At 36.6% G+C, this 24989-nt stretch overlaps 1 protein-coding gene across 6 annotated transcripts in view; it reads right to left on the reverse strand.

Moving 5' to 3' along the window:
* Positions 1 to 993: 993 nt before the first annotated feature.
* Positions 994 to 24989, reverse strand: part of LOC141918222 (uncharacterized) — a 45298-nt gene continuing 21302 nt past the window's right edge. For 4 of the 6 annotated variants that reach the window (XM_074812420.1, XM_074812418.1, XM_074812415.1 and 1 more), the window contains 9 exons: positions 24069 to 24191; positions 23354 to 23446; positions 21799 to 21859; positions 21191 to 21339; positions 20520 to 20723; positions 19961 to 20127; positions 19358 to 19509; positions 18618 to 18695; positions 15645 to 16399 (listed from right to left, as the gene is read on the reverse strand). In XM_074812420.1, the coding sequence (XP_074668521.1) occupies positions 18631 to 18695; positions 19358 to 19509; positions 19961 to 20127; positions 20520 to 20723; positions 21191 to 21339; positions 21799 to 21859; positions 23354 to 23446; positions 24069 to 24191 (1014 nt within the window). In that variant the 3' untranslated portion in view covers positions 15645 to 16399; positions 18618 to 18630. Of the gene's footprint in view, positions 1159 to 15644; positions 16400 to 18617; positions 18696 to 19357; positions 19510 to 19960; positions 20128 to 20519; positions 20724 to 21190; positions 21340 to 21798; positions 21860 to 23353; positions 23447 to 24068; positions 24192 to 24989 lie in introns of those variants that run through there. The other 2 variants (XM_074812416.1, XM_074812417.1) reach the window with 2 other exon arrangements.

The raw sequence follows: 24989 nt of genomic DNA on the forward strand, positions 1-24989 counted from the left end.
CCCTGTAGTCTAAAATAACAAAAAAAAAAATCATAAAAGGAGTTAGATTTTTATTTAAGTCTGAGTGAAGGGTGTAGATTACATTTTTAGCTTTATAGCAATATAGAAAGTAAAGGGCACTTCAGGGGCTTCATGCAGTGCATAAGACACCCTCTTAAAGCAGGACAAGTTTCATCAGGCATAAGCAGAATTATAATCAATACTGGCAATAGCTAGGTTTTTCCTTTACTTCTCATAGGAGCATATGTGCGTCCTAGATGGTCTATGTGTGCCAACACATTGTGTTGAACATTTTCAGAATCTATCATTACAGAAACACTTACAGCACTGATGTGCAGTTACAAGATGATAGGGCTGCTTGTATTTGCAGGTGTCTTTGTTGTTATAAAGTGGAAGACAAGTTAGAAAAGGATGAAGAGGCCTCTGGTCCAACCCCTTGGTTGATTACTGGAAACTTGCTGCAACTTGGAGAAGATCCTCGTATAATACTAACAAAATCAGGAGAGAGATATGGAGACATGTTTCAAACAAAGCTGGGATCCATGACAGTGGTAGTTCTTTGTGGCACTGTCGCATTTAAGCAGGCTATAGAAATACAAGGAGAAATCTCTGTTGGAAGATCAGGTCTTTATAGTTTGACTGAAAATGAGGAACGTATGATATTCAGTAAGAAATATAGAGAAGGATGTCATATCAACAAGGAGACTGCAAAAAATACCCTCAGAAAGCTGTCATTGAGAGAGACAAAAACCTCACATGCTCTTGTCTGATACAAGAACAGACACAGTTCAGAGTTTCAGAGGTCATGAGAGCATTTAGGGAGCTCTCAGAGACAACCGGTAGCTTTGGTCTTGACAGATTCTTCACCAGATGTTTAGCAAGTGTCATCTGTAACCTGTGTTTTGGAAAAAGGTACAACCAAAATGACGGGGAGTTCCTCAGAGTTCTTCAAGTGAGCCATAATGTCATGTAGATCTTGAGTTGTAGCAATGCTGCAGATCATTTCTCTGCTTTTCTTCATCTTCCTGACAATAAACTGAGATGTGTCTTCACTTGTATTTAAAACAAGGAAAAAGTTTCATGAACAAAAATGTTCTGGAATGCTATATCTCCTATGATCAGCTGAGAAGGTTTGTCTTTTCTTAATTCTTCAAGAACCTTTTGATTTCAAATAACAAAATTACAGGTTATCACTTTTTTTTTTTTTTTCTGTCCTTCACCTTTATCAAGGAGTTGTAGGGTTAGGGTAATGAATAATTTACTATCTCCTATTTAAAGTGCACTTTTTATATCTCCTTCCTATGTCAAATTCTGAATAACAAACAAATAATCCACATATTGCTTTGTAGAACTGCATTCAGGATATTACTGATACTCTGCACTATGTGAAGGCTAAAAAAGTCCAAGTGGTGAAGTTATGTTGACAAATGAGTAAATTGTTTCCACTTTCAATGACGTATTTGGGGCAGGTATGCTTATATTTCAGAAAAGTATTCTTATATTTCAGAGAGGTATTCTCTACTACTTTGATGGTTACTGGGGTTTTCAATTTCTTCCCCTATTCTTCCTGCTCTTACTATTAGAAAGCATGAGAAAGTGTATTGGGAGCACCTTAATATTTTAGCATGTTCCAGTAACCTTAAATAGTGAACAAATATCAAACAGAAAAAAGGACAAGTTGTGATAATATATCCTAACAAGAATGATTATTTTACAGCTAGTACTGGTGACAATTAATTCCTTTAAATACTTCCTTACCTTTAAAAATAAGTCAAAACTTATTTTAAGCATATAAGTGGAAAAGGCAGAAAAAACAGTGAATGGGTTGAGGGAATAGCAATCTTGGGACTATAGAGAGATCGTAAAACAGAAAAAGGGTTCAAGTCAAGAAAAGTTGTCCTTCTAAGGACATTAATATTTTTATTATCAACATTTAAAAGCCCGCTTAATCAGCAGCTTTCTTTTCCAAAACCCAAATAACTTCTAATTTTGTCTTTTGTTAAGTCTGTGTAGTTGCTGAAGTATCTCCAAAGCTGCAAGTTGTTAGCGTTTCAACATATGGGATGCATCTCTTCTCTTGTTAAGAAAGCAATATTCACCTTAAGAAAATTCAGAGGAATATACAATACCAAATATTAAAGTCTCCCTGCTTTGTCTACTAATTTGTGCAGCTCGCAGTATAATAGCCACAGTGGCAAAAATTTATGTGTTTTATCTGCAGGCTGAAAGAAGCATGTAGTTCTGAATATTTGGGTCTGATTATACAGCTCAGAAAAGATGTTTAGAATTGGGGTAAACAGAGATTTTACCTACTAACCCTGCTGACACAAAACAAGGTGACAGTAACACATGTTCTGTTCCTGAAGTCTGTAGACATTTTCCTATAAAGCAGTGCTTACTAATTTCAAAAAGCTCAACTCTTCAATATTACTGTGCAAAGAGGGAAAGCAAAAGGCACACTGAGAAACTGGGGATATCTGGAACCACACAGCTGGATGGTCTGGAGCTAGAAGAAACACCACCACAGAACAAAAGAATATGTTTCATTAAAAAAATTCTGGATTGTTTTTTAACTATCCCACATTAGTTTAGCTCTTGTTTCAGATCTCAGCAGGTACAGATTTTATGAGAGAATGCATTAGGATCCAAACCCAATTCGTTCTTGAAGTTCAAAGTCTATAGGGCCAGTCAGTATTCAGGCTGGACCTCTTTACGCACAAAACATGGGCTAAAAGCCCTGGGTTGTAAACAATGCATGAAATGCACTGATCTGCTTACAGTACTACTAATGACATATGCTTGTAGCTCCTGCTCATGGCAATGAGAATTTCAACTGAAGTTTAGAACAGAACACATGCAGTCTGAAAATTACATGTAACTGGAAAGCTGTTGAAAGTCTGACAGAGGGGTTGATTGTGTTCCTCCATCCTTATTACCCTGTTAGATGTCAAAACTCCTGAGTTTACTATCCAATATCTGTCATATTCAATCAAAATGAAATATACTTGAGGATACATTAATTCACTGTTTGGTTGACATGGGGAAAGGGAAAGATTCAAGCACACTTAGGAGGTCTGGATCCTTCTTACATTGATATCAATGGCATAATTTTCATCTATACTAATGAGAGTGCAATTGCTCATGCTAATGGTTGTTTCTGTGAGATTTTTTCTTAATTTGCAGCTGAAGAAAGTTCAGGGACGGCAGAGAGGAGTGTGAATTTCCTTTATCGAACCATTAAAGATATAACCTTACATTGTTCTGCATCTGATTTTAACCTGTCTCCATTTAAAAGAGAAGTATCTTCAACTGAAAATGTGAATTTAAAAACTTTGTCTTTTGAAAGATATGATAAAGTAGAAGGCAATTAAATTATGGCAATCCACACAAAATGGCTGGCAAAATTTGCCATGAAAATGGACTGCAGTGTTACTGTGTTGTATTGTTAGCAACTGTTTTTTTAAAGATTGTATGCAGTTTGACTCTTTAGTAAGTTAGTAATATTATGTTTCATGCTATTCATAGTTTAGGATGTAAAGAAATGGTGAAAGAAAAATGTTGATCCATTTTAGTGACAGTTGATGTAAACTGCAGAAGTCTATTGTTATGGTAGTATAATTAATTCCTGAGTATCTGATACAAGTTTTGTTTTAATCTTTTCTTGATTTTTCAATATATTTCTCATTACTAATTCATGAAATTACAATGATTACAAAATATAAAGAAGACATTACAGTCCCTTTTAGTATTATACAGAAGGACAAATTTAATAAATTTGGTTGCTATAGTCTTGCCATAATATTTTTTAAAATATAAGCTGCCAGCTCTTTATATAATATCAAAGTCTATTTTAAACAAAAGAACTCAGTCAATTGCAATCCTCTAAGATCAAGTATGATTTTTACAAGGAATATTTAAATAGCATCTTCATTAATTTATATTTTCATAAATCAAACATAGTTATTCAGTTGATCTCTCTGTACTATAAAATACATTTCAAAAATAAAATACCTCCTTAACATATATCCTTTTACACTGTTTCTATGTACTCCAGTACAATATTTATTATAGCAATTAAAATGACATTTTAAAGCAAAAAAAAACCCCAAACCAACCCCAAACCTATTGTTTAAGAACTAATAGCTTATTTTCAATAGAGATAGTTTATTGTCTTTCCCTGAAGGATGATGCCATTTTAATTAAACATCAAAATCATAAATATGCTTATATCTGGTGTGGCATATAAAGTGCTTATATAAGAGTAGTTCTGTCTTTCTGCATCATGATGAACTTAGCCAAATTATTTGCACGTAACACATACAAACAGGTTTTCTTTTGACTTTTTTGAAATGCCACCAACTGCTCAGCTGTATTGTTAATCATTAGAATTGCAAGTGTAATTTTACTGCAGATGCCATATAGGGATCCATATCAAAGCCCCACTGTACAAGATACTTTTCAGATAGGTCAAAGGCAGGCACTATGACAATTAAATAATTTTTACAGAATAATTGTAATGACACACCTAAGGTAAAACATAATGCTTAATTTTATAGGTTTTGATACAACTACAACTAGATTGTTCTGGTGTTTAATCTAATTGTCTTTCCCAAAGCCCAGAAAACTATACAGCAGAAAATTGGTAAATGGTCTGAAAAATTTGTCTATCTAAAGATGTTTTACACATAGGTGAGATATGAACTATTTAATTTGAGAAGTTCACTTGGATCTAAGTTTTAAATATGCAGCAAAACAGTCCTTCTGAAACATAAGCCTCATTTTTCTTACAGTCAATGGAGAAAAGTTGGCAGTTTTAAAAGACTCCAGAGGGAAAGCTAATCCACACAAGTGACCTTTTGTGGCTGTGTGGATCTCATCTTCAGTTACAAAAATCTGATTCCTTTTTTTGTATTTATTCTGTAGAAAGATATAAAGGGAATAGTTGACATGAGTAAGGGAGTTAGACTGTGGTCCAGTATTCCACCTGGAACAGAATAACTGAATCCATTCCTACATCCATCCGTAATTTCCTTCTTTTCTGGCCACAGACAGATTGGAATTGTGAAGTGGAACATATATTTAGTCTTATTGCCATATAGTTTAAATTGAACTGTATATTTTAAAATTGGACACTCAGTGCCAAAGGTAGAAACCATCGTAGTACAGACTGTCTGCAAAGAAACATTCAGATTTTTGTGGTGATTTATCATTTGTCGTATACTCTGACTTATAGACAGGGAAAGATTACATTTCTTGAGGCAGCCTCTGTGCTACAATTCTGCACTAGTTGTGCCAGATGTTTCTCTATCTGTAGTGCATATGCTGTATGAACACATGTATGTCTCTTTCAGCAGCACTAATCTTTACTTCTGCATACCCAGATGAAAACATTAGGCGGAGGGAGCTACCCAGATTTGAAGACAGGGCTTCCATACCTTACACAGAAACTCATTTATGAAGTGTTTAGGCATTCATCATACGTGACTTTCATGGTTCTTCATGAGTGATCAGCTAAAGTCTTTGAAACCTTAATATAAAGAACATAGGAATTCTTGAAGATATAACACATTCAGATTTAATAACAACTGTTTTCAGAAGCTGAATGCTTAGGTTGTCCTACATTCTGATTATGAGACTAATTTCAGTAGTATAAGAATCTGATTATTCATTTTTTCTTGCACCTCTATCCTACATTTCCTATAGTTGCAACTATGCTACATAAAGTAGATTTTTATATTATTTAAGAAGGCACAATAATAATAGTCTATATTCCAAATGAGATTAAGAAAGAGAAAATAGTTCTTGAATTTACATTTGTCTCTTTGTAAGCAGACTACACTGTGTAATTTGACATACCAGTTACTTTAGAATTCTGAAAATGCTGAAGCATGAGGAGGAAGAGAAGCAATAAAAAATTACTTCCACTCAAAATTATTTTTATTTATTTTGAAAATAAATTTCTATAGTTTAAGAAATTGAAAGGAAATTAAATAAATTTCTATTGGAAATTTCATTTGCCAATAACAGCACTTTGCCTACCAAGGACGTGTAGAACGAGGTGAGCATGAATACCTCATTCTATTGTTTTCTTCTTCCTTAGTACAACCAAAGACACTATGCTATATGGATATTATTTTTCCAGAGATGCCTGTGTTTTCATCAATCAATCAACCATGGCTGTAAACTGGATTTTACTGGATGTTGTATTTAGTCATTACAGCCTTTGGATATTACCAGTGTTGAATATTCAGAACCTTTGCTTTTCCACTGTAGTGATGTTGTTCATCTTAATCAAAAGTGAAAAAATAATAGCTCTATTACTGTAGACATATATTATATGAATATAATTTGCAATTACTATAAACAAGATCATAGTGATGTACTCTTAAAGATTATGAGACTGGCAAATCATGTCCAGTTGACACTTCTTCTCAAAACCTCAGTATCAGATATTCCACAGTTATTCTTGCCTACCCGCCTGTGCTGGGGTATATGGAAGTTTTCTTATGTTAAAAGAATGAAGCTAGAAAGTTTTATTTTCTGCTTCTTAGAAAAAAAATTCTATTAAGATAAAAACCAGTGCCTCATTACCTAGATTAACCTATCATTCACAGCTCCTATTTTAGTTATTAAGCCTGGATTTTCTTAGAAACCATGTTGGAAGAAAAAATTATTTGGGGATTAATTTAGACTTTACTGAGTTATACATATGTTCTAAAAGTGTAAGTACATTCTAGGGAGTAAAACATTTTTTTATCCTGAACTAGCAGACTGATATTAGATCCTATCACAGGATTATAAAATTAGACAGGATAAACCCCAGTCTTATTATGTTTATTTTTAGAACACTGACTGAACATCAACAGTTTGCAAGGCCAGAAATTATGTCTCTCCCCAAATTTTAGACTAGCAATGAAATCTACGCAGTTTAAAATTTCAGTCTCACTGAGAACATAAATTTCGGTATATTTTGGTCCATTTTTTCACACAGAAACACCTATCTTTGCAAATCCCTGACTCCATGAGAAACAAGAGGCTTTTAACCTTTGTATGATATTACCTTTTCTTCTGTGCAAAACTGTTTTAGTTGCACTTTTAGTTTGGTTTTATAATTTAAGGACAAGTTGATAAATGTAGCATCACAGAGAATATTGTATTTTGTCCTGACATTTTTCCGGTTTACTTTTACACAGTGCATAGGAGCTCACTTTCTGCAGCATAAATTGTAGTCCATAAAGAGAAAAGAAAAATAGTCTGAATTCTAAACTTGTAAATGATTACACAAAAGATTGTTAAGCCTTCTTTGTAGAACTTGCCTGTGGCCTGTCCATGGCCTTTGGTAAAATAAGATAATGTAAAGAGAAGAAAAATGAGAATGAAATGCATATCTTGCATATGACGTTGTGGATGTGGTCAGATGGTTATGTATTATTATATTAGTATGTAAATACCAAAAGAAACAGCCAGAAGAGCTTCATTTGATGAAGCCTTGTATCTAGGAGAGGCAAAGATACTAAAAAGGACAGAGAGATACTAAAGTCAGCAAAAAATGTAATTGTCACAGTAAGAAGCCCCTAACTTCTCTGGCATTTCCAGAACATTATAGAACTGAGGTATGCTATCTCTTGAAACACACAAGCAAGTAGTTTCACAAAGAATGTTCTGTTTGTCCCACATGCTTGTGGGACCAGAGAATGGGTTTAACTGCTGATTGCCTCTAGCCAACTTCAAATTGTTGGGTTAAGTTTTATGTGTTTCAATGAGTTAAAGATGACTGATAGTGCCAAAACTGAAGATGTGGCTTTTGCCAAAGGGATACTGAAATGAAGGAACAAAGGTATAAAATGGCTGGTGGAAATGAAATGGAGTCAACAGTAGGAACTTGTTAAATAAGGAGAAGGCAAAGAGCTGAGACACTGAAATAATGAGATTGAGACAGAGGAGGTAATGGTGGGAGCAGATGGCTTCAATGCTCTCAGTTTGCACAGGTGAAGCCCGGGACGATGTACCTCTGATACTGCCTTTGAACATACCAAAAATATTACCACAAGCACAAGCATGCAGTAATCTCTTGGGAAGCAGTAATCCTGCTTGCACTGAAGACACAGAGACCTCTGAGACTGCCCCATCATCCAGATGCTGTGTTTGCTTGGGGATCGAAGTCATACTCCAGTCTCAGCCCGTGGCCACACTGCCTACACGAGGGTCAGACCAAGTAGGGTCAGACCTAAGAGAAACCTGTTTCAGTAAACAATATCCAGGTGAAGTCATGTGTTTTCACTAGTGACGGTGACCGTTTCAGTTGAGGGGATTTTTAGTTTAGGTACAGAGATCTATTTCTCTGGGAGATGAATAGTTCTGCCACCAGGCAAAGGCATGTTTTCTGTGGAACATGAGAAGGGATGAAAACTCTGTCAGAAACTTGCCTTTAATGTTTTAAAAATAATAAATTAAAACCTTCACTCTCTGGAAAACCTGTGTCTGAATTTTGGCAGGAAAAATCATAGACTTTTTCAGATAGATGAGATTTGACAACACTGATATTACTACTCATGTCACAGATAACCTTTCATCCCTCCTTCCCCCTCTTTTTGCAGAATGTATGAGCATAGTGAAAAGGAGACTTTACCTAGCATAAGATTAAAAAACCCAACCTTCTCTAAATTAAAACTCACCTCCCCCATATATTCTGTTAATCTAGCTGACTTTGCATCATGCTGCCTCTATCTTGCATTCCTACTGTGAAGCATCTCCTTTATTTTGTTATTATGATAGCTTTTCCATCACACTATATATGGAATAATATTAAAACATATAAGAAAAGATGAAACTCCAAAACTATAGACCTGAAGCAAGCAATAGTCAGAGAGCTGTAAGACTAGGACTGGATTAGAAATAGAATCTTAATGGTTCCTTTAAAGTAAAATATTATTTTCTGTTGATTTTTGTGAAAGTTTTTTACATGTGCTCAAATGAGCATATTAGAAATGAATTTGTCTGATGAGATTGAGATTTCCATGTTAGATAAAAGTTAATTCAGGGGCAGATCTCACATGAGGGAGAAAACATCTGAGACTGAAAAGGGTTAATGTGAAAGCTCCAGATACCTGGAAAACATGAAAGAATTGAAAACTGCACATAGGAGCACTGCTTTTATCTTATATATAACCTGTCTTATGCTGAAGAGAGTCATGTCTGCAAAGCATATCTGTGTTGTAATGATACAGAATATGCCAAATTTCTGTTGGAACAGTAATACCAAGAAAGATATATAAAGTAGTACCAGAGTTTTATCACTAGGATAATGAGAAAGCCATTACCAAGGTGGACAAGCTAACCATCCTAGGAATTGGTTTTGTTCAGGTTAGGTGTCCTGGGGAGATAAGGAGCAGCCCTGAATACACCCTAGATGAGAAATACTGTGTCTCTTGGGTTAGAACAGGGCATAAAGATGCTGGTAAAATCCAGAATGAATTTGCTCTCTGTAAGAGAGCAAAATTACAAATGCTATGTTATGGTAATGAAGCTCATGGGTTCTTTGTACGCTAGTTAATAAATCATGTAACCAAAAGTAAATTTGATTATTAACTGTATAAGTTAGCTACAGACTTTAAAGTTCATTACTAAGCTTATGCAAAATGCAAATTGGGAACCAATACTTTTCTGGTTCAGAACTTTTTTTTCTCCATACTGCCACTGTCATAAACCAAAATATCAATAATAAAAATGTGTCTCAATTTTTGTTAATAATCTTTCCTTCTGAAAAGACAGAGATTTTGTCTGGTCAAACTTTGTGTAATGAAGGCTTTGTCCTTGTAACTGTCAGAGCTGTTTCTTCTGCCATTGATAGTGGTTTTAGATGGGGTCCAGATTTCTGAAGATTGGTAAAAATAGTATATGTAAAAATGGAAGACGACTCACAGTATTTGCCTCAGGAAACCAAACATTCCTTACCTACTATTTTGGAGAGAACATGACAAACACCTTGAATATGTGGAAATACTGTTCCAGGGTAATACAACACTGTTTTGATACTGACATATTCTTCTGTTTACTCCATGCAGAATCAGTAATGATGAGTTTGCTCCCAGATCTCCTGCCTATATCCTGTCCTATCTCTTCAGGCTTCCGCACTGACAAACAAGAGATGCACACATTGGAAATGCACAGGTTTTGCCTTCATGACTTTCAAACTAGAAATTTTCAAGGGCATGAAAAACCCAGTCAGGCCCATTTTATTCTATGAAAATTCAAAAGGTAATAAACTCCTAACATCCATTTGTGTTTCTGCAAGCCTGCCCTGAATTAGAAAGGTTGGGCTCCTTTCTGAGTAAGGAAAGAACATTTTTCTCAGGAAATCTTCTAAAGTAAACCTGGAAAAAATGTGTGTGCCTGCTTCTCATTTTAACAAGTAGTTTGTAGCTATGTATCATAAAATCGTCATGAAACAAGCTATTAAACAAATGTTCAGGCAGATTAAATTGCCTATGCATTTACATTTCAGCTGTGATGAAATGGCAGAACCATTTTGTTTCTGTTAGGGAACAGCATTACAGAAAATGATTGATAGAGAGATGCTTAGTTCTGATTTGTAATATAACACTGTATACATCTGTTGTTACTCCAGAGTCAACGGTTTAATCACAGAATCACAGAATCATCTATGTTGGAAAAGACCTTGTAGATCATCCAGTCCAACCATTAACCTAACACTGACCGTTCTCAACTACACCATATCCCTCAGCGCTATGTCAACCCGACTCTTAAACACCTCCAAGGATGGGGACTCCACCACCTCCCTGGGCAGCCCATTCCAACGCCTAACAACCCATTCTGTAAAGAAATGCTTCTGAATAGCCAGTCTAAACCTCCCTGGTGCAACTTGAGGCCATTCCCTCTTGTCCTATCACTTGTTACTTCGTTAAAGAGACTCATCCCCAGCTCTCTGCAATCTCCTTTCAGGTAGTTGTAGAGGGCGATGAGGTCTCCCCTCAACCTCCTCTTCTCCACACTAAACAACCCCAGTTCCCTCAGCTGCTCCTCGTATGACCTGTGCTCCAGACCCTTCACCAGCTTCGTTGCCCTTCTTTGGACACGCTCGAGTAATTCAATGTCCCTTTTGTAGTGAGGGGCCCAAAACTGAACACAGTAATCAAGGTGCGGCCTCACCAGTGCCGAGTCCAGGGGTAAGATCACTTCCCTGTCCCTGCTGGCCATGCTATTGCTGATACAGGCCAGGATGCCATTGGCCTTCTTGGCCACCTGGGCACAATGCTGGCTCATGTTCAGCCGGCTGTCAATCAACACCCTCAGGTCCCTCTCTGACTGGCAGCTCTCCAGCCACTGCTCCCCAAGCCTGTAGCGCTGCTGGGGGTTGTTGTGGTCCAAGTGCAGCACCCGGCATTTGGCCTTATTGAAACTCCTACAGTTGGCCTTAGCCCATTGCTCCAGCCTGTCCAAATCCCTCTGCAGAGCTTCCTTACCCTCGAGCAGATCAACACTCCCACCCAACTTGGTGTCGTCTGCAAACTTACTGAGAGTGCACTCGATCCCCTGGTCTAGATCATCAATAAAGATGTTAAACAGGAGTGGCCCCAAAACCAATCCCTGGGGGACACCACTCGTGACCGGCCGCCAACTGGATTTAACTCCATTCACCACAACTCTTTGGGCCCGGCCATCCAGCCAGTTTTTTACCCAGCAAAGTGTGTGCCCATCCAAGCCTCGAGCAGCAAGTTTCGCCAGGAGAATGCTGTGGGAAACAGTGTCAAAGGCCTTACTGAAGTCAAGGTAAACAACATCCACAGCCTTTCCCTCATCCAATAAGCAGGTCACTCTGTCGTAGAAGGAGATCAGGTTTGTCAAGCAGGACCTGCCTTTCATAAACCCGTGCTGACTGGGCCTGATCATCTGGTTGTCCCACATGTGTTGTGTGATGGTACTCTGGATGAGCTGCTCCATCAGCTTCCCGGTCACTGAAGTCAAGCTGACAGGCCTGTAATTTCCCGGATCATCCTTCCGACCCCTCTTATATATGGGCGTCACACTGGCCAATTTCCAATCTGTCGGGACCTCCCCGGTCAGCCAGGACTGCTGGTAAATGCTGGAAAGCAGCTTGGTGAGAACGCCAGCCAGCTCCTTCAGCACCCTCGGGTGTATCCCGTCTGGTCCCATAGACTTGTGTGTGTCTATGTGATGCAGTAGGTCACTGACTGTCTCCTCCTGGAATGCGGGGGGGTCGTTCTCCCAGTCTCTGTCTTCCGGCTGAGGAGGCTGGTTCCCTCAGTACAACTAGTTTTGTTATTAAAGACTGAGGCAAAGAAGGCATTAAGCACCTCAGCCTTTCCCTCATCACTCGTTGCCATGTTTTCTCCTGCATCTAGCAGGGAACGGAGGCTCTCCCTGGTCTTTCTTTTGTTGTTGAAATACTTATAGAAACATTTCTCATTATCTTTGACTGCTGATGCCAGATCAGTTTCTAGCTGGGCTTTAGACCTCCTGTTTTCCACCCTGCATACCCTCACAGCGTCTTTGTAATAATTGTGAGAGGCTAGCCCCTTCTTCCGAAGGCCGTAAACTCTCCTTTTCTCCCTGAGTTGCAGCCAAAGGTCCCTGTTTAGCCAGGGTGGCCTTCTCTTCCACTGGCTTCTCTTGCAGCAGCTGGGGACAGCCTGCTCCTGTCCAATTAAGACTTCCTTCTTAAAGAGTGTCCAGCCTTCCTGGACCCCTATACCCTTCAGGATCATCTCCCAAGGGATCCTATCAAGCAGGTGCCTAAACAAGACAAAGTCAGCCCTTTGGAAGTCCAGGATGTCAGTTCTGCTGCCCCCTCTCCTGGCCCCTCTAAGAATAGAGAACTCTATTATTTCGTAATCTCTGTTCCCTAGTCGGCCTCCAACCACCACATCATACGCCAGTTCTTCTCTGTTCACAAAGAGGAGATCCAGAAAGGCACCTTCTCTGGTCGGTTCACTCACCAGGTGTGTCAGGAAGTTATCTCCCACACACTCCAGGAATCTCCGGGACTGGTCCCGCTCTGCTGTGTTGTACTTCCAGCAGATGTCTGGGAAGTTAAAGTCTCCCACAAGAACAAGGGCAAGTGATTGTGGGATTTCTTCTAAGAGCCTATAGAATATTTTATTCACCTCTCTGTCCTGGTTGGGTGGCCTATAGTAGACTCCTACTACAACATCTGCCCTGTTGGCCTTCCCCCTGATTCTAACACAAAGACACTCCACCCTGTCTTCACTGCACTTGTACTCAAAGCAATCATAACAGTCCCTAACATACAGCGCCACCCCACCACCTCTCCTTCCTTGTCTATCCCTCCTAAAGAGCTTGTAGCCATCAACTGGTGCACTCCAGTCATGGGAGACATCCCACCATGTTTCTGTAATAGCCACTACATTATAATTTTCCTGCTGCATCATGGCTTCAAGCTCCTCCTGTTTGTTACCCATGCTGTGTGCACTGGTATAGATGCACTTCAGAGGGGCTGATGTCCCCAGCACCTTTTCGCATTTAGAGGTCCTAAGTCTGGCCTGACCTTTCACAGGTGTTACCACAGTTACTGATCCATCAATATCCCTTGCATCTTTGTTATGCTGCATGTCTCCATCCCTTGTCTTCACTGAGATGGCAGGGTGAGGGTCGTTGCTGGCACAACAGCCCACAAACTCTGGTAATCTACCTTGGGGCTTGTATCTGGGAGTTCCAGTTTTGTCCCCTTCCCCCTTCAAATCTAGTTTAAAGTTTAATGTCTAGTATGAAAGATGAATGAGATCACTCCCTAGACCATCAATCTCAGAGATTTTCTGAAGGGTAGCATCATTGCTTTTGCAGAAATGTACTGAGATTGATTCTCTTATATAATTTATCATGAGTCAGAACATACATTTAAGAAAATATTAATTCACTTGCAAGAATAATTGGATGAGGAATTTCTAAGGTACTTGCAGCCATGGATCCCATATATGTCAGATTAAAGTCAAATTTATTACTTATGATGTCACACAAAATATTTCTGGATGAAAATTTATCCCATAGTTTTGTTTAATTTTGAAATTATTTCAGACATTTCTACTTCTCTAAGTATAAGCGACACAAAAAAAGAACTGATAGAAAAGTTCCAGACTTATCAAATGATAACACAAGCACCAGTAATGATATCTTTTGAGCTGGTGAGTATTAATAAAGTCATTCTAAGTTTTTAGTTGGTATTTGTGGGAAGTTTCAGAGCATTTTAGGATAGGGGGTTGAAAATTATTGCAGGTGTGCTTCTTTTTTCATGTATGTCAGTGTGTTGTAATTCAATCTCATTGTCTTCCCTGGCAGATATTAGACAACCACATATCTACATGTTGAGAGTTTTATCTTACATTTTACTGCATTTTATTTTAGGGTTTGTTTGTATGTTCGTTTTTTGGTTTTTCCTTTCTCCAGGATCCATCTTTTTATTACAGTGGCTGTAGTGAATTTTTACAGGACATTCAAATATGTTTTCAATAAGATATTGATATGATCATATTTTACTCAAAAATAATTTACTATTTTATTAACTAGGTTAAATATTTCCATTTTGCATGTCAAAGATTAGATATTCTAAATAAGAGTTATGTTATATGGAAGTTTTCCTAAAGAGTACTTGACTTCTACAGCAAAGATACTTACCTGGTGAGAGAAAAGCATTTTTAAATGAAGTTTCTGGGTCATGTAATAGAAACAGTCAGAATTCCCTGGGAATGAAGTGGACCTTTTTTAATTTTTATCAGTTGAGGATGATATAAGTACCCTTCCTTCAGATTTGGTATTTAAGCTCTGATTTTGATCTTGCTTAAAGTAAAGTGTGTGTGTGTGCGCATGCGCGCGTGTGTGTGTAAAAATGCACTAAAATGCATTAGTCCCTTCCAAAGCAGGAAGCACTTTGGAAGCTGATAAAGGAGAAAGACTAGCTTTCTTTTCTGTGTAAAATTAAAGAGAAAGTAGGAAAGTATGAGAACTACTGAAAAATACTCCAAACAACTAGTTATCTGTTCTTTAAAATATCAGGAACTAAAAATTACTGTACTTAGTTGAATTTTCATTTTTCAGTTCTTTCAATAGGATCCAGATATCTTGGCAGTCTCAATCAGAACATGTTTTTGTGTTATTAGCTTCAGAAATACAGTTAAATATCTGGCCCAAGGTGTTAAGAAATAAATTGTCAATTCACTAATCTCAGTTAGTACATCCTGTACTTGAACAATTCTTATCAAAATCAAATCAAAATGACACTGTTTTCTTATTCTTATTTTTGTCACTTATGGTATATTAGTTAATTTAATAAAGTTTAATGTTTAAAGAGCTGCTATTTTAAATGCTGGTTTGTGAATCATTTTACTTGAATTTAATTCCCATCCTTAATGTTGACAGTAACAGTAAGTAAAAATCAATTGCCTAGTAAAACAATTAAACCTTTTCTATCTGTTGCAGAATTAAAACCAGATATAAAAGCTAACAACTTAAACAATTACATATGAAGCCATGAAATTTCTTCAATAAACTTGCATAGACATGAGATTAAGTAAAAGAAGGAGCTAAATTATAAGATTTAGAGTCACACATTAGAAAAAGAATAATTGTGTCAAACCTTCACAGTTACAATCTTTTCACTTGAGGACTTTGTTTAAATCATTAACAAAGCTAACCAATGCAGTTAATAAAGAAGTTATTTATTTTTGGACATTTTATGCTACCACATGTATCAACCACTTTACACTAGACAGATTAATAGCTGCACCACAGTTCAAAAATCTCCTTTGACTTTTGACAGTTCTTGCTTGTTACATGATTTCTATTCTTTAAAGCTGATTTAAAACTGCCCTTAACTGTCTCATCATCAAATACATCAAAATTCTAACTGCAACAGAAAATCAATTGGTGTTCTATGTGTACATCCTGCATGATAGTTTATATATAGTTTTTTACAAGTATTCAGGGTTTTTTTCTCTCTCTGTGGTGGACTGGCACTGGTCCAGTCCTGTCTAATCCTTGGATTTATTGTCAATGGTGCTGCATCCTGGAGTGGCATGTTCATAATAAACACTCACAATCACCCTCTTCTTTACCCACTCTAGTTGTTTTTCTCTTGAGCATCATCAATATAATGCATCTACATTTTAGTGACATCTATGTCCTCATTTCTTTTCTCTTGCATTCCCTTCCAATGGTCTTACTGCAGAGAAGTGGACTAACAGCTCAATTGGAAGAGGCCATAAATACATTAATGGCACTTAGGAACAGAGATTGTGTTCCCAGCAGTACATATTTACAATACACTTATCAATTTGTTTGCATAAAAGCACCGTCATAGGTATGCTTCATCTGTAGAGAGTGTTCTTTTTGTAATGGTGATTCAAACCTAGAAGCAGCACATATTGAAAAGATAAGCAGTTAAAAAAAATTAAAGGTTGTGGATGTTACCTTCTGAATGCCAGGTCAGCCCTGGACTAAAACCTGCTTTCAGTTTAGCATATAGGCAGTAACATTAGGGACTTGACTCGGTTGACTAGTGCAAATAAACCACTCATAGCTCCAGGTACCTATGCTTGGCAGCTGAAAAAAACCCTATCCTTAAGAGTGCACTATCTAAATTTGCAGTGTGCGTTTTCTTCCAGGAACTTAGTATTATCAACTTCAACAACCATTTGTGAAAGACAAGTGGTTGTCTTTAGCAAGAACAACCATTGTCTTCATCTTCATTTGTTCTTTGATTGAACTATGATTTCAGTTTATATTTTTAAGTTCTTCTTATCTATGATTTCTTCAATTTCATTTTTTATAAAAAAAGAGGGTGAAGAGTTAAAAGACTGTGATACAAGAGTCAGCACTTTAAAACAATTACTGAATAGTATTTTGAAGCGTGACAGAGTGAAGGTAATTTTGGAGGCTTGCATTTCACAGAGGAAGATTACCCTTTGAAACCACATCTCTGCATATATGGCTCATAGAGACATGTTAAATGATCTATTTTAGAAAGCAAAAGCTTAGTGAGATGCATTCCATCCACTTGCAAGCAGATCTATAACTGTTTGACTCAGACTTGTTCAGTCACAGACTCTTTCAGGTTATCACAATGCTGGGGTTTTGTTGTTGGGTTTTGGTTTTTGTTTGGTTTTTTTTTTTTTAAGATGACTTAAAAATATTTCTTAAAAAGGGTAAAATTTTCAAAATACTTAAATGCCTGCATAGGTTTTCTGATATTTAGTGAACCATGGACTTTTAATTCTTCCAATTCATTATCCACTCCAGAGATAATGCAGAAAGTGCTTTTCTGCTTTAAGCTTTCTCTCTAACGTCCCTCTCTAAAACGGGGACTGTTCTCTGGTAAACTTAAAAACCCCAAACCAAGCCAAAAAAAAAGTGCAAACAATGGTATAATTATTTATTACCAACATTAAAATATTTTACAGTTTGCATTCATTACTTACCAATGCAGAATTTCTATACATTAACTTGACATGATGGTTGTTATGTTAGTGTCTGTGTAGGGGACATGATTTCTGGCAATTCTGGGCCTATTCACTTTGAGATCCAACAACAGCAATATGATAAACATATTATTGCACTCTGATTTTCACTGCAGCAATATGTGTTTGGGTCACTTTCAGCAGAGAAAACTCAATTCAAACAGTTATTTCTTTCATTTATTTATGCTGATGTAAATGCAGATGAGATATTTTATTTGTAACCTACTACTAAACAGGAAATCTGTGCATTCCAAATTACTAGATATATAAACACACTGAGGTGCTGGTGCATGTTCAAAAAGCAATGAAACTAGTGAGGGGTCTAGAAAGCAAGTCCTGTGAGGAGCAGCTGAGGGAACTGGGGTTGTTTAGTATGGAGAAAAGGAGACTGAGGGGAGACCTTATCACTCCCCACAACTACTTGGAAGGAGGTTGTAGTGAGGTGGGTGTCAGTCTCTTCTCCCAAGTAACAAGTAATAGGACGGGAGGAAATGGCCTCAGGTTGCGCCAGGGAAGGGTTAGATGGGATTTTAGGGAATTTTTTTTTCACCAAAAGGGTTGTCAAGAATTGGGACAGGCTGCCCAGGGATGTGGTTGTGTCACCATCCCTGGAGATATTGAAAAGACATGTAGGTGTGGCACTTCAGGACATGGTTTAGTGGTGGACTTGGCAGTGTTAGGCTTACAGTTGGAGTCAACGATCTTAAAGGACTTTTCCAACCTAAATGATTCTAATGTACTTGTAACAGGCATCAAGGGCCATCAAGATACAAGAAAAGATTTGTATGTAAAAAGTAAAATGGATGCACAGATGTAAAAATAGAACATGGGAACCTTTTCATATACGAAAGGTGTGACCATATAATTAATTGGTTAGCAAAGCTATGTTATTCTTTAATGTAAATGTGCTTAGGGGCTACAGGTATATAACTGCAGATCTCTGTACATAATTCCCATTGAGATTTGCTTTCTCGAAAAAGATTCACATACAGACATCACAGAATATAATCCAGAGCAAATCTCAAATCCCTTAGGAATAGTTAGGAAAAGAAGGGCATTTTTCAATACCTTATTTGAAACTATGTGGGATAAGACATTGCAATGTATTACCTTGATTTCCATTTTAAACTTCTGCATGAGTTCCTCCAGATGGTGGCTCTGTCTCCTCAGAGCATGTTGCAGGGTCTTCTGGAGAGTTCCAGTAATTATATAGTTACTTATAACAAACATATAACTCAATAAATCTTGTAAATTAGAAATAGTCATTCTCTCAAACAGAAGTTCACAACAGCCTTCCTTTCCCTGCTTAAACCACCAAAATCAGGTTTGGTGTTGCAGAATCATAGAAAAAGCATGCCAAATATTTGAAAAAGGCTTTCAACTAGTCCTCTCAGAAGAGCACAATGTGTTAAATTAATGCAATTGATATTTTTAAGTTTTCTTCAAAAGGGGGTACTTCCTTCTGAATTCTGCATTTGCTGTTGCATTCAGTTCATGGCTGCCAAATCTGGATGGATTCTGCATGTGTTTATCTTAGACACTCACTGAGATATTTAGGCACAATATACAAGATGACACCTGATTTTCAAAATTACAAAGATAGCAACGAAAAGATGAACAGTGGATTAAAAATGTGGAAGCCATATGTTTACAAGCCATGACCCAGTATTAAAATTCATATAGTAATTCATTAAAATGTACATAACTGAAGGTGTTTAATGGAATATGTTATGACATGGTAGTAGCATGTGTCTAAATGCCTTTTACTGCTGTACTGTGTTCTCCTATATTCAAAAGTGAGTTGTCTGAGGATAATTAGGTTTATCTTAATTGACAAGAGGATTTCTCACCTGTCAAGGCTACACAAAGACAATCTCTTTTAATCCAGTTAGGGATTTCCCCTGTCTGGATACAATCAAACACAATTTTCTCTGTTTCAACATATTCTAAATCAGACTTTGCTTTTCCAAGATTTCTGAAAAGCTTCATTGAGAGCTGTGTCCTGTCATTCAAAAAGGAAAGAAAAAGGAAAAAAAAAAAAGAAAAAGAAAAAAAAGGACATTTTGTAAGGAATTAGTTACTTAAACCACAAGAAAGATGCAATTACCCAGAATATGAGGAAGAAATATCCTGTAAAAATGTAGGAAGAAAAAGATGTTGATATTGTAGCACAGGCTTGCCAAATAAACTTATTTCAGCATATTTTATAATACACTGAATAAAACTTGCATAAACCGTTTAAGCTGAAGTGTTTTCCTGCTTTTTGTAGCTGGTGTTTTTAAATTCCCTGATTTCTTTCTTAATATAAATGTAGACTCTTTGATTCCCCCCCCCTCCATAACTACACATGGAAATTATAATAGCATTCTTTAAAATGTATTTTCGCTCTGTGAAAACAGCTCATTATTTATCTGTATTATTTCTATCTTATCTTTATTAACTATCCAATATACCTTTTGTCATCCATAGGTTCATTTCCATAAAATACTTCATAGCGCAGAATGTCAGCCTGAGCGTTATTAAAAGCTTCTTTCCGATCAGCCCTTTCATCCTCATTCTTCCTGATAAGCTGACTGATGTACTGTTGTGCCCCAGGGACATCATAATATATGGTGTAAACCTACCATGGATCAAAAATTAGATATTTCCTGTAAAGCTGGCATATCTGTTTGTAATTCACGTAGTTCACATAACAACTGGAAGGACAGAACAATGTTTTACCATGATGCCATTCTCATGTTTCACTAATTTATCTTTTAAAATAATATCAGTTAAGGAGGGTGCAAGTTGGTCTAATCAGTTTTCTGTAGGCTGACTTTCAGTGGGTATTTATGGCTCTTGGATTCCATATGTTATTCTGGAAATCTCACTTGTAGCCTTTAAATCAATGTATACAGAATTACTTTTCCCATTTTTTAAGACAATAATAAATAATACTACAACATTTTTCCTTATTGAACTTTTTAGAAAACCAAGTAAATAATTTTTCATCTTTGTAGTAACAGTTTTTACCTTCTTGACAAGAGTTTTCAAGAACATTAGCACTGTGATTTGAGGTTTCATTGTCTTGTTGTATCTTCTTTCACTTTGTAGGAGCTCAGTGACTTCTTTTTCTCGTTTCTGTAAAGATTCCTGTATCTTCTGCAGCAAGGTTTGTGCTTGCCAAAGATATCCCTTTTCCATTGACCATTCAGGCTTCTCTTCTTCATTAGTTACCTGGGGGAGCGATAAAGATAACCTTATACACTAAGCCAAGATCTAGATTTTCATTCCTTTCATATGAAATGGAAAGATTTTAATGAGCAAGGTAGAGCAAAAATGGAGAAAAACAAAATAAATATCAAATAAGAAAGGCTGATTGGTTTCAACATTCAGAATACAGTTTTTATAATTCAAAGCAGAAGATCTTTAAAAGATTTTGTAGCAGTTTTATACTATCTAATATTATAATGAAAACAATAGCACACTATAAGTGATTCCAGGAGAATAAGAATTCATTTCGTTACTGGGGTGTTTTAATCATTCATCACTAATTTATCATTCTTAAGCCATGTATATATTTCAAACAGTTTTTACTATCAGTCCCATGGTTTGCTTCAGCTTTTGCTAGTCATCCTGACTGCCTTTGAAATACCTGCAATAGTCCTAAAACCAACCAGTTACATTCCCATTTTTGTGCTCACTTGTTCCATTTTTAATTCTAAAACTTCTGACACATCCACTTTTCCTCCTTCTGTCTTTTCAGACTGTTGCTGAAGAATTTGTATCTGGAAATTCATGAGGTCATACACTCTTTCCACATATAGACTGATGTTGTGAAGTTCCTGCAAAGCTGAATTGAAAACAATAGGAATAACAGATGAGAATTTAAGCATTTCTAATGTGCAGTTCCTAGAATATTGTCTAGGCAGGCCAAATGATATCCTTTTAGAAATCAAGAATTTATAAGGAACTAATAAATTTTAGTAATCAAGATTTTGATTTATTTATTAAAACTCAAAGAATTTTAAAGAGCTCGTGCTTTGTTTTAAAGTTCTAAGGGGAAAGCTACAAATGTTGAAATAAACCTATGCAAAACAGAGTTGACTGCAATGAGCCAGGTATGCTAAGGAGTTTGGAGTCATGACAGACATTATTTGTAGTTTCACCATTCCTTTATTATTCCATCTGTGACACAGTATTGCAATGAAAAAACTTGTACTGACTTCAGCTGGTATGCACCTCAGTGTAAACAGAAAAACAAACATGAAATAGAGATCAAGAAACTCTGTGTCTGAAATACTAAACTCACTCAGTGTGTGCTGGGTGTAAAGATAATCTAGGTTTTTACACAAATTTTCTAGAATCCAGACCTGCAAGACAAGAAAAGAAGACAGCAGGAAATCAATGTTACCAGTTTTCAGTATGTTTCCTTGGTGAGAATGATCAATAATAGTAAATTAGTTTTGTTGCCACTCATAGGCACAGCCTACACAAATAGGCTGTTGTGCAGTAATTGACTGTTACTAGAAAATCTAGAAATATACCAGAGACTGCTCAGATTCTAGTGTTTTCACAAGAGCCTGTACCAAGATGTCTTATGCTTACATTTTCTTTAGCATTTGTCCACATTACTGGAATGAAAGAGACAAAAATTATAGAGACTCCTGAACAGTTGAAGAGCTTTTGGAAGCAGAGTCAAATCTTAGCAGCATTATTTGATCTAATAGAAGGTATTCCTTCTTACTACAAGGCTTAGAACATTGTATCCTCATCACTTCTTACTTTTTACTACAGTATTTTTGCTACATTTCCGTGACATATAACAATTAGATCAAGGGATTTCCAAAACCCATGATTTTACACAGATTATCAATCAAGAATAGGATATTGTGCTAGACATTGCTGAAAGTGTTTGGAAGGAGAAAACCTTAATTTTAAATACTGGTGCTATGCAAAATTTAATCAAAAGGTGGTGCTACGTCATTTGAAAAAAACCAAACCCACAACTCCTTCCCGAGACCTTCACTCGGAAATCCTACAGAAATCTGCATTCACTTTCATAAATGCAAAAGAGACTGCCTCTGAGACTCCCCCCACCCCTGCCACAAGGTTAGCCAAGATCTCTCTGGACACGTCTTGGAGTAGTGCAATGAAAATTTGCTATTATAGAGCAGTGTGGAAGATCTGCAAAATTACAGAAAGACTTGCACATATTACATGGAATAGAAGAACACTACACAGAAAATAACAATTATCAGACCATGCTCACAGATGCTATCTATGAAAAAATGAACAAATTTATTTCTTTTTACACCTCTGCAGCCATCTCAGATTGATAGTAAACTGAATTTGCATTATTAAAGAGAAATTTGGGAAACCTGAGGAATTTTAAGCACATCTCTTTTCCCTGGGAGCTACCAAGTGAGGTAGTTTTGCTTCTAGGTCAACCAGTTGCATCCCAGTGTTGTAGTAGCTTAGATGAGGTGAAGATTTTTAATGCTAATTTCCAAACAAAAAAATAACCAATGTGCTCTACTGTGATTTTAAAATTCCCCAAAAGACATGAAATGTGAAATGAGAGAGAGGAATTATAATCTAATAATTTTTAGTGGAAAGAATAATATAGTATGACAAAAAAAATGTATGTTCACTGGTATTATAAGGCTGAAAAACTACTTGGCTGCTCTGAAAAAACAGCAAGGCAGGTGTATAGCAGTTGAATCTTAGCTGATTTAGATGTACATATATAAAGGCAGACAGTGTAGTTTCCACATCCCCTAGATTCCAGGAAACAGCACACATTGGAAATGGTAATGAGAACACTGTCTAACTCCAAAAAGAAAACCCAAACTAGCTGTGTTTACCTTTTCTTCTTCCCATTTCTCTGTTTGTTGCTTCATATGGTGAAGAAGATCTTCCTTCTCTTGAATCAGTTGTCTATTTCTTTCCCTCAGGCTCTGAAGGCAGTAGAATAAGGCAAAAGGGATTACAATTTCTACACCATTGCTTAATCTTTCAAAAAGAACTATAGTTTGGGGTTTTTTGTTCCACACATATTGAGAAGTCATAATATTTCAATCAGGCTCCTAAATCCTGGGAATCTCGAACAAAAAATAATAAAAATTGACTGATTTACAATGACGACATGTGACCAGAGGTGGTCTGACTCCAAAGACCCTCCCTAAAGGAGAGGGTAGCAGAACAGAAGAAGGAACAGGATAAACCTTAATATCTGTTCATCACCAAAAAACTGTTACACATCCTATATATTCTGTGAATATCTTTACACTTTCTTTTTGTAAAAAAAAAAGCTATTTCCAAGTGCATACATACAGACAGTACAGGAGAACCTCACACTGAAGACAGGCCAAGCTATGAAAACTGTTTTGGAAACATACTGTGTAAGGCTATTATTAGTCTCCAGGATGCAGACATAGTTTTGTATTAATTTCACAAACTGTATGTCTTCATTTGACTGTCTGTCCCTAAGAAGAAAACATTACTTATACAGCCTCTTCCTGCAACCTCTAGAAGTACCTGATATTCTTACCGCCATGTAAAAATTGTACTTTTTATTACCTTAACTCGATCTTGCCAGTGTGTGTTGCTCTTGTTCATCAGCTTTCGGTAAGCATCTAACTGGGATTTCAGACTCCTCATTTTCTCACCATAATGTTTCTTTATAGTAGTTACAGTCTGCTCCTGTATTACAGAAGAATATTGAGATAATAAATACTGAGTAAAACCATGAAAGCCAAACATGATAAAGAGAACAATTTGTACAACAGATAATACTTGGTTCTCTTTCTTCGATGCTTGTTATGTGTGCAAACTTTTCTTATTGATCACAGGATGTTTGTATTTTCACCCTCTGCAGACTTGAGTGAAACTTATGGGTGAAGTAATTTATCTTTTCTCTGTTTTTCTGCAGAAATATAAACCAAAGCCTTTCTGAGAGCAGACAAGAATGAATTCATTCTAAGCATAGCTATGAATTTTAAAGAAATTAAACTTTGCTCAGAAAACAAAAGCTTGGAAATAATAAGATATGAGTAGCACAAAAATAACTCTTGGCAACAGGAAACATCTAAATAAGGCAATAAAATTTTATCAGAAATACAGACAAATCACAAACTTTACAAAGCAAAGATAATTCCAGTGTTTCTAGGAATTATTTTTGTTTCAGAGATTTTAACTAATAACACAATTACAGAAGCCAAAATGAATGAGGTTCTGGGAAGAAAGATTATTACAGTTCTTGTGTTTGCATCTACGCCCAGCAGGCAATTCTCTCTTACTATCCATCTTGTGTTCTTTCTGTTTCTCTCTTTCTTTTCCCCAGTGATCTACAGTCAGTTGAAAGTATAAGATATAACTGTGCAAGGGTTACACTCCTACTGAAGCACAGAAATGAATTTACATAGGTATTGCAACACTTGTTCAGATGTCACAACCTGAGAATAAGATGAAGTCGTGTTCCTACCAAAGGATACCAAGTCT

This window comes from Strix aluco, chromosome Z, assembly GCF_031877795.1.
Source record: "Strix aluco isolate bStrAlu1 chromosome Z, bStrAlu1.hap1, whole genome shotgun sequence".
NCBI classification, from domain to species: Eukaryota; Metazoa; Chordata; class Aves; order Strigiformes; family Strigidae; genus Strix; species Strix aluco.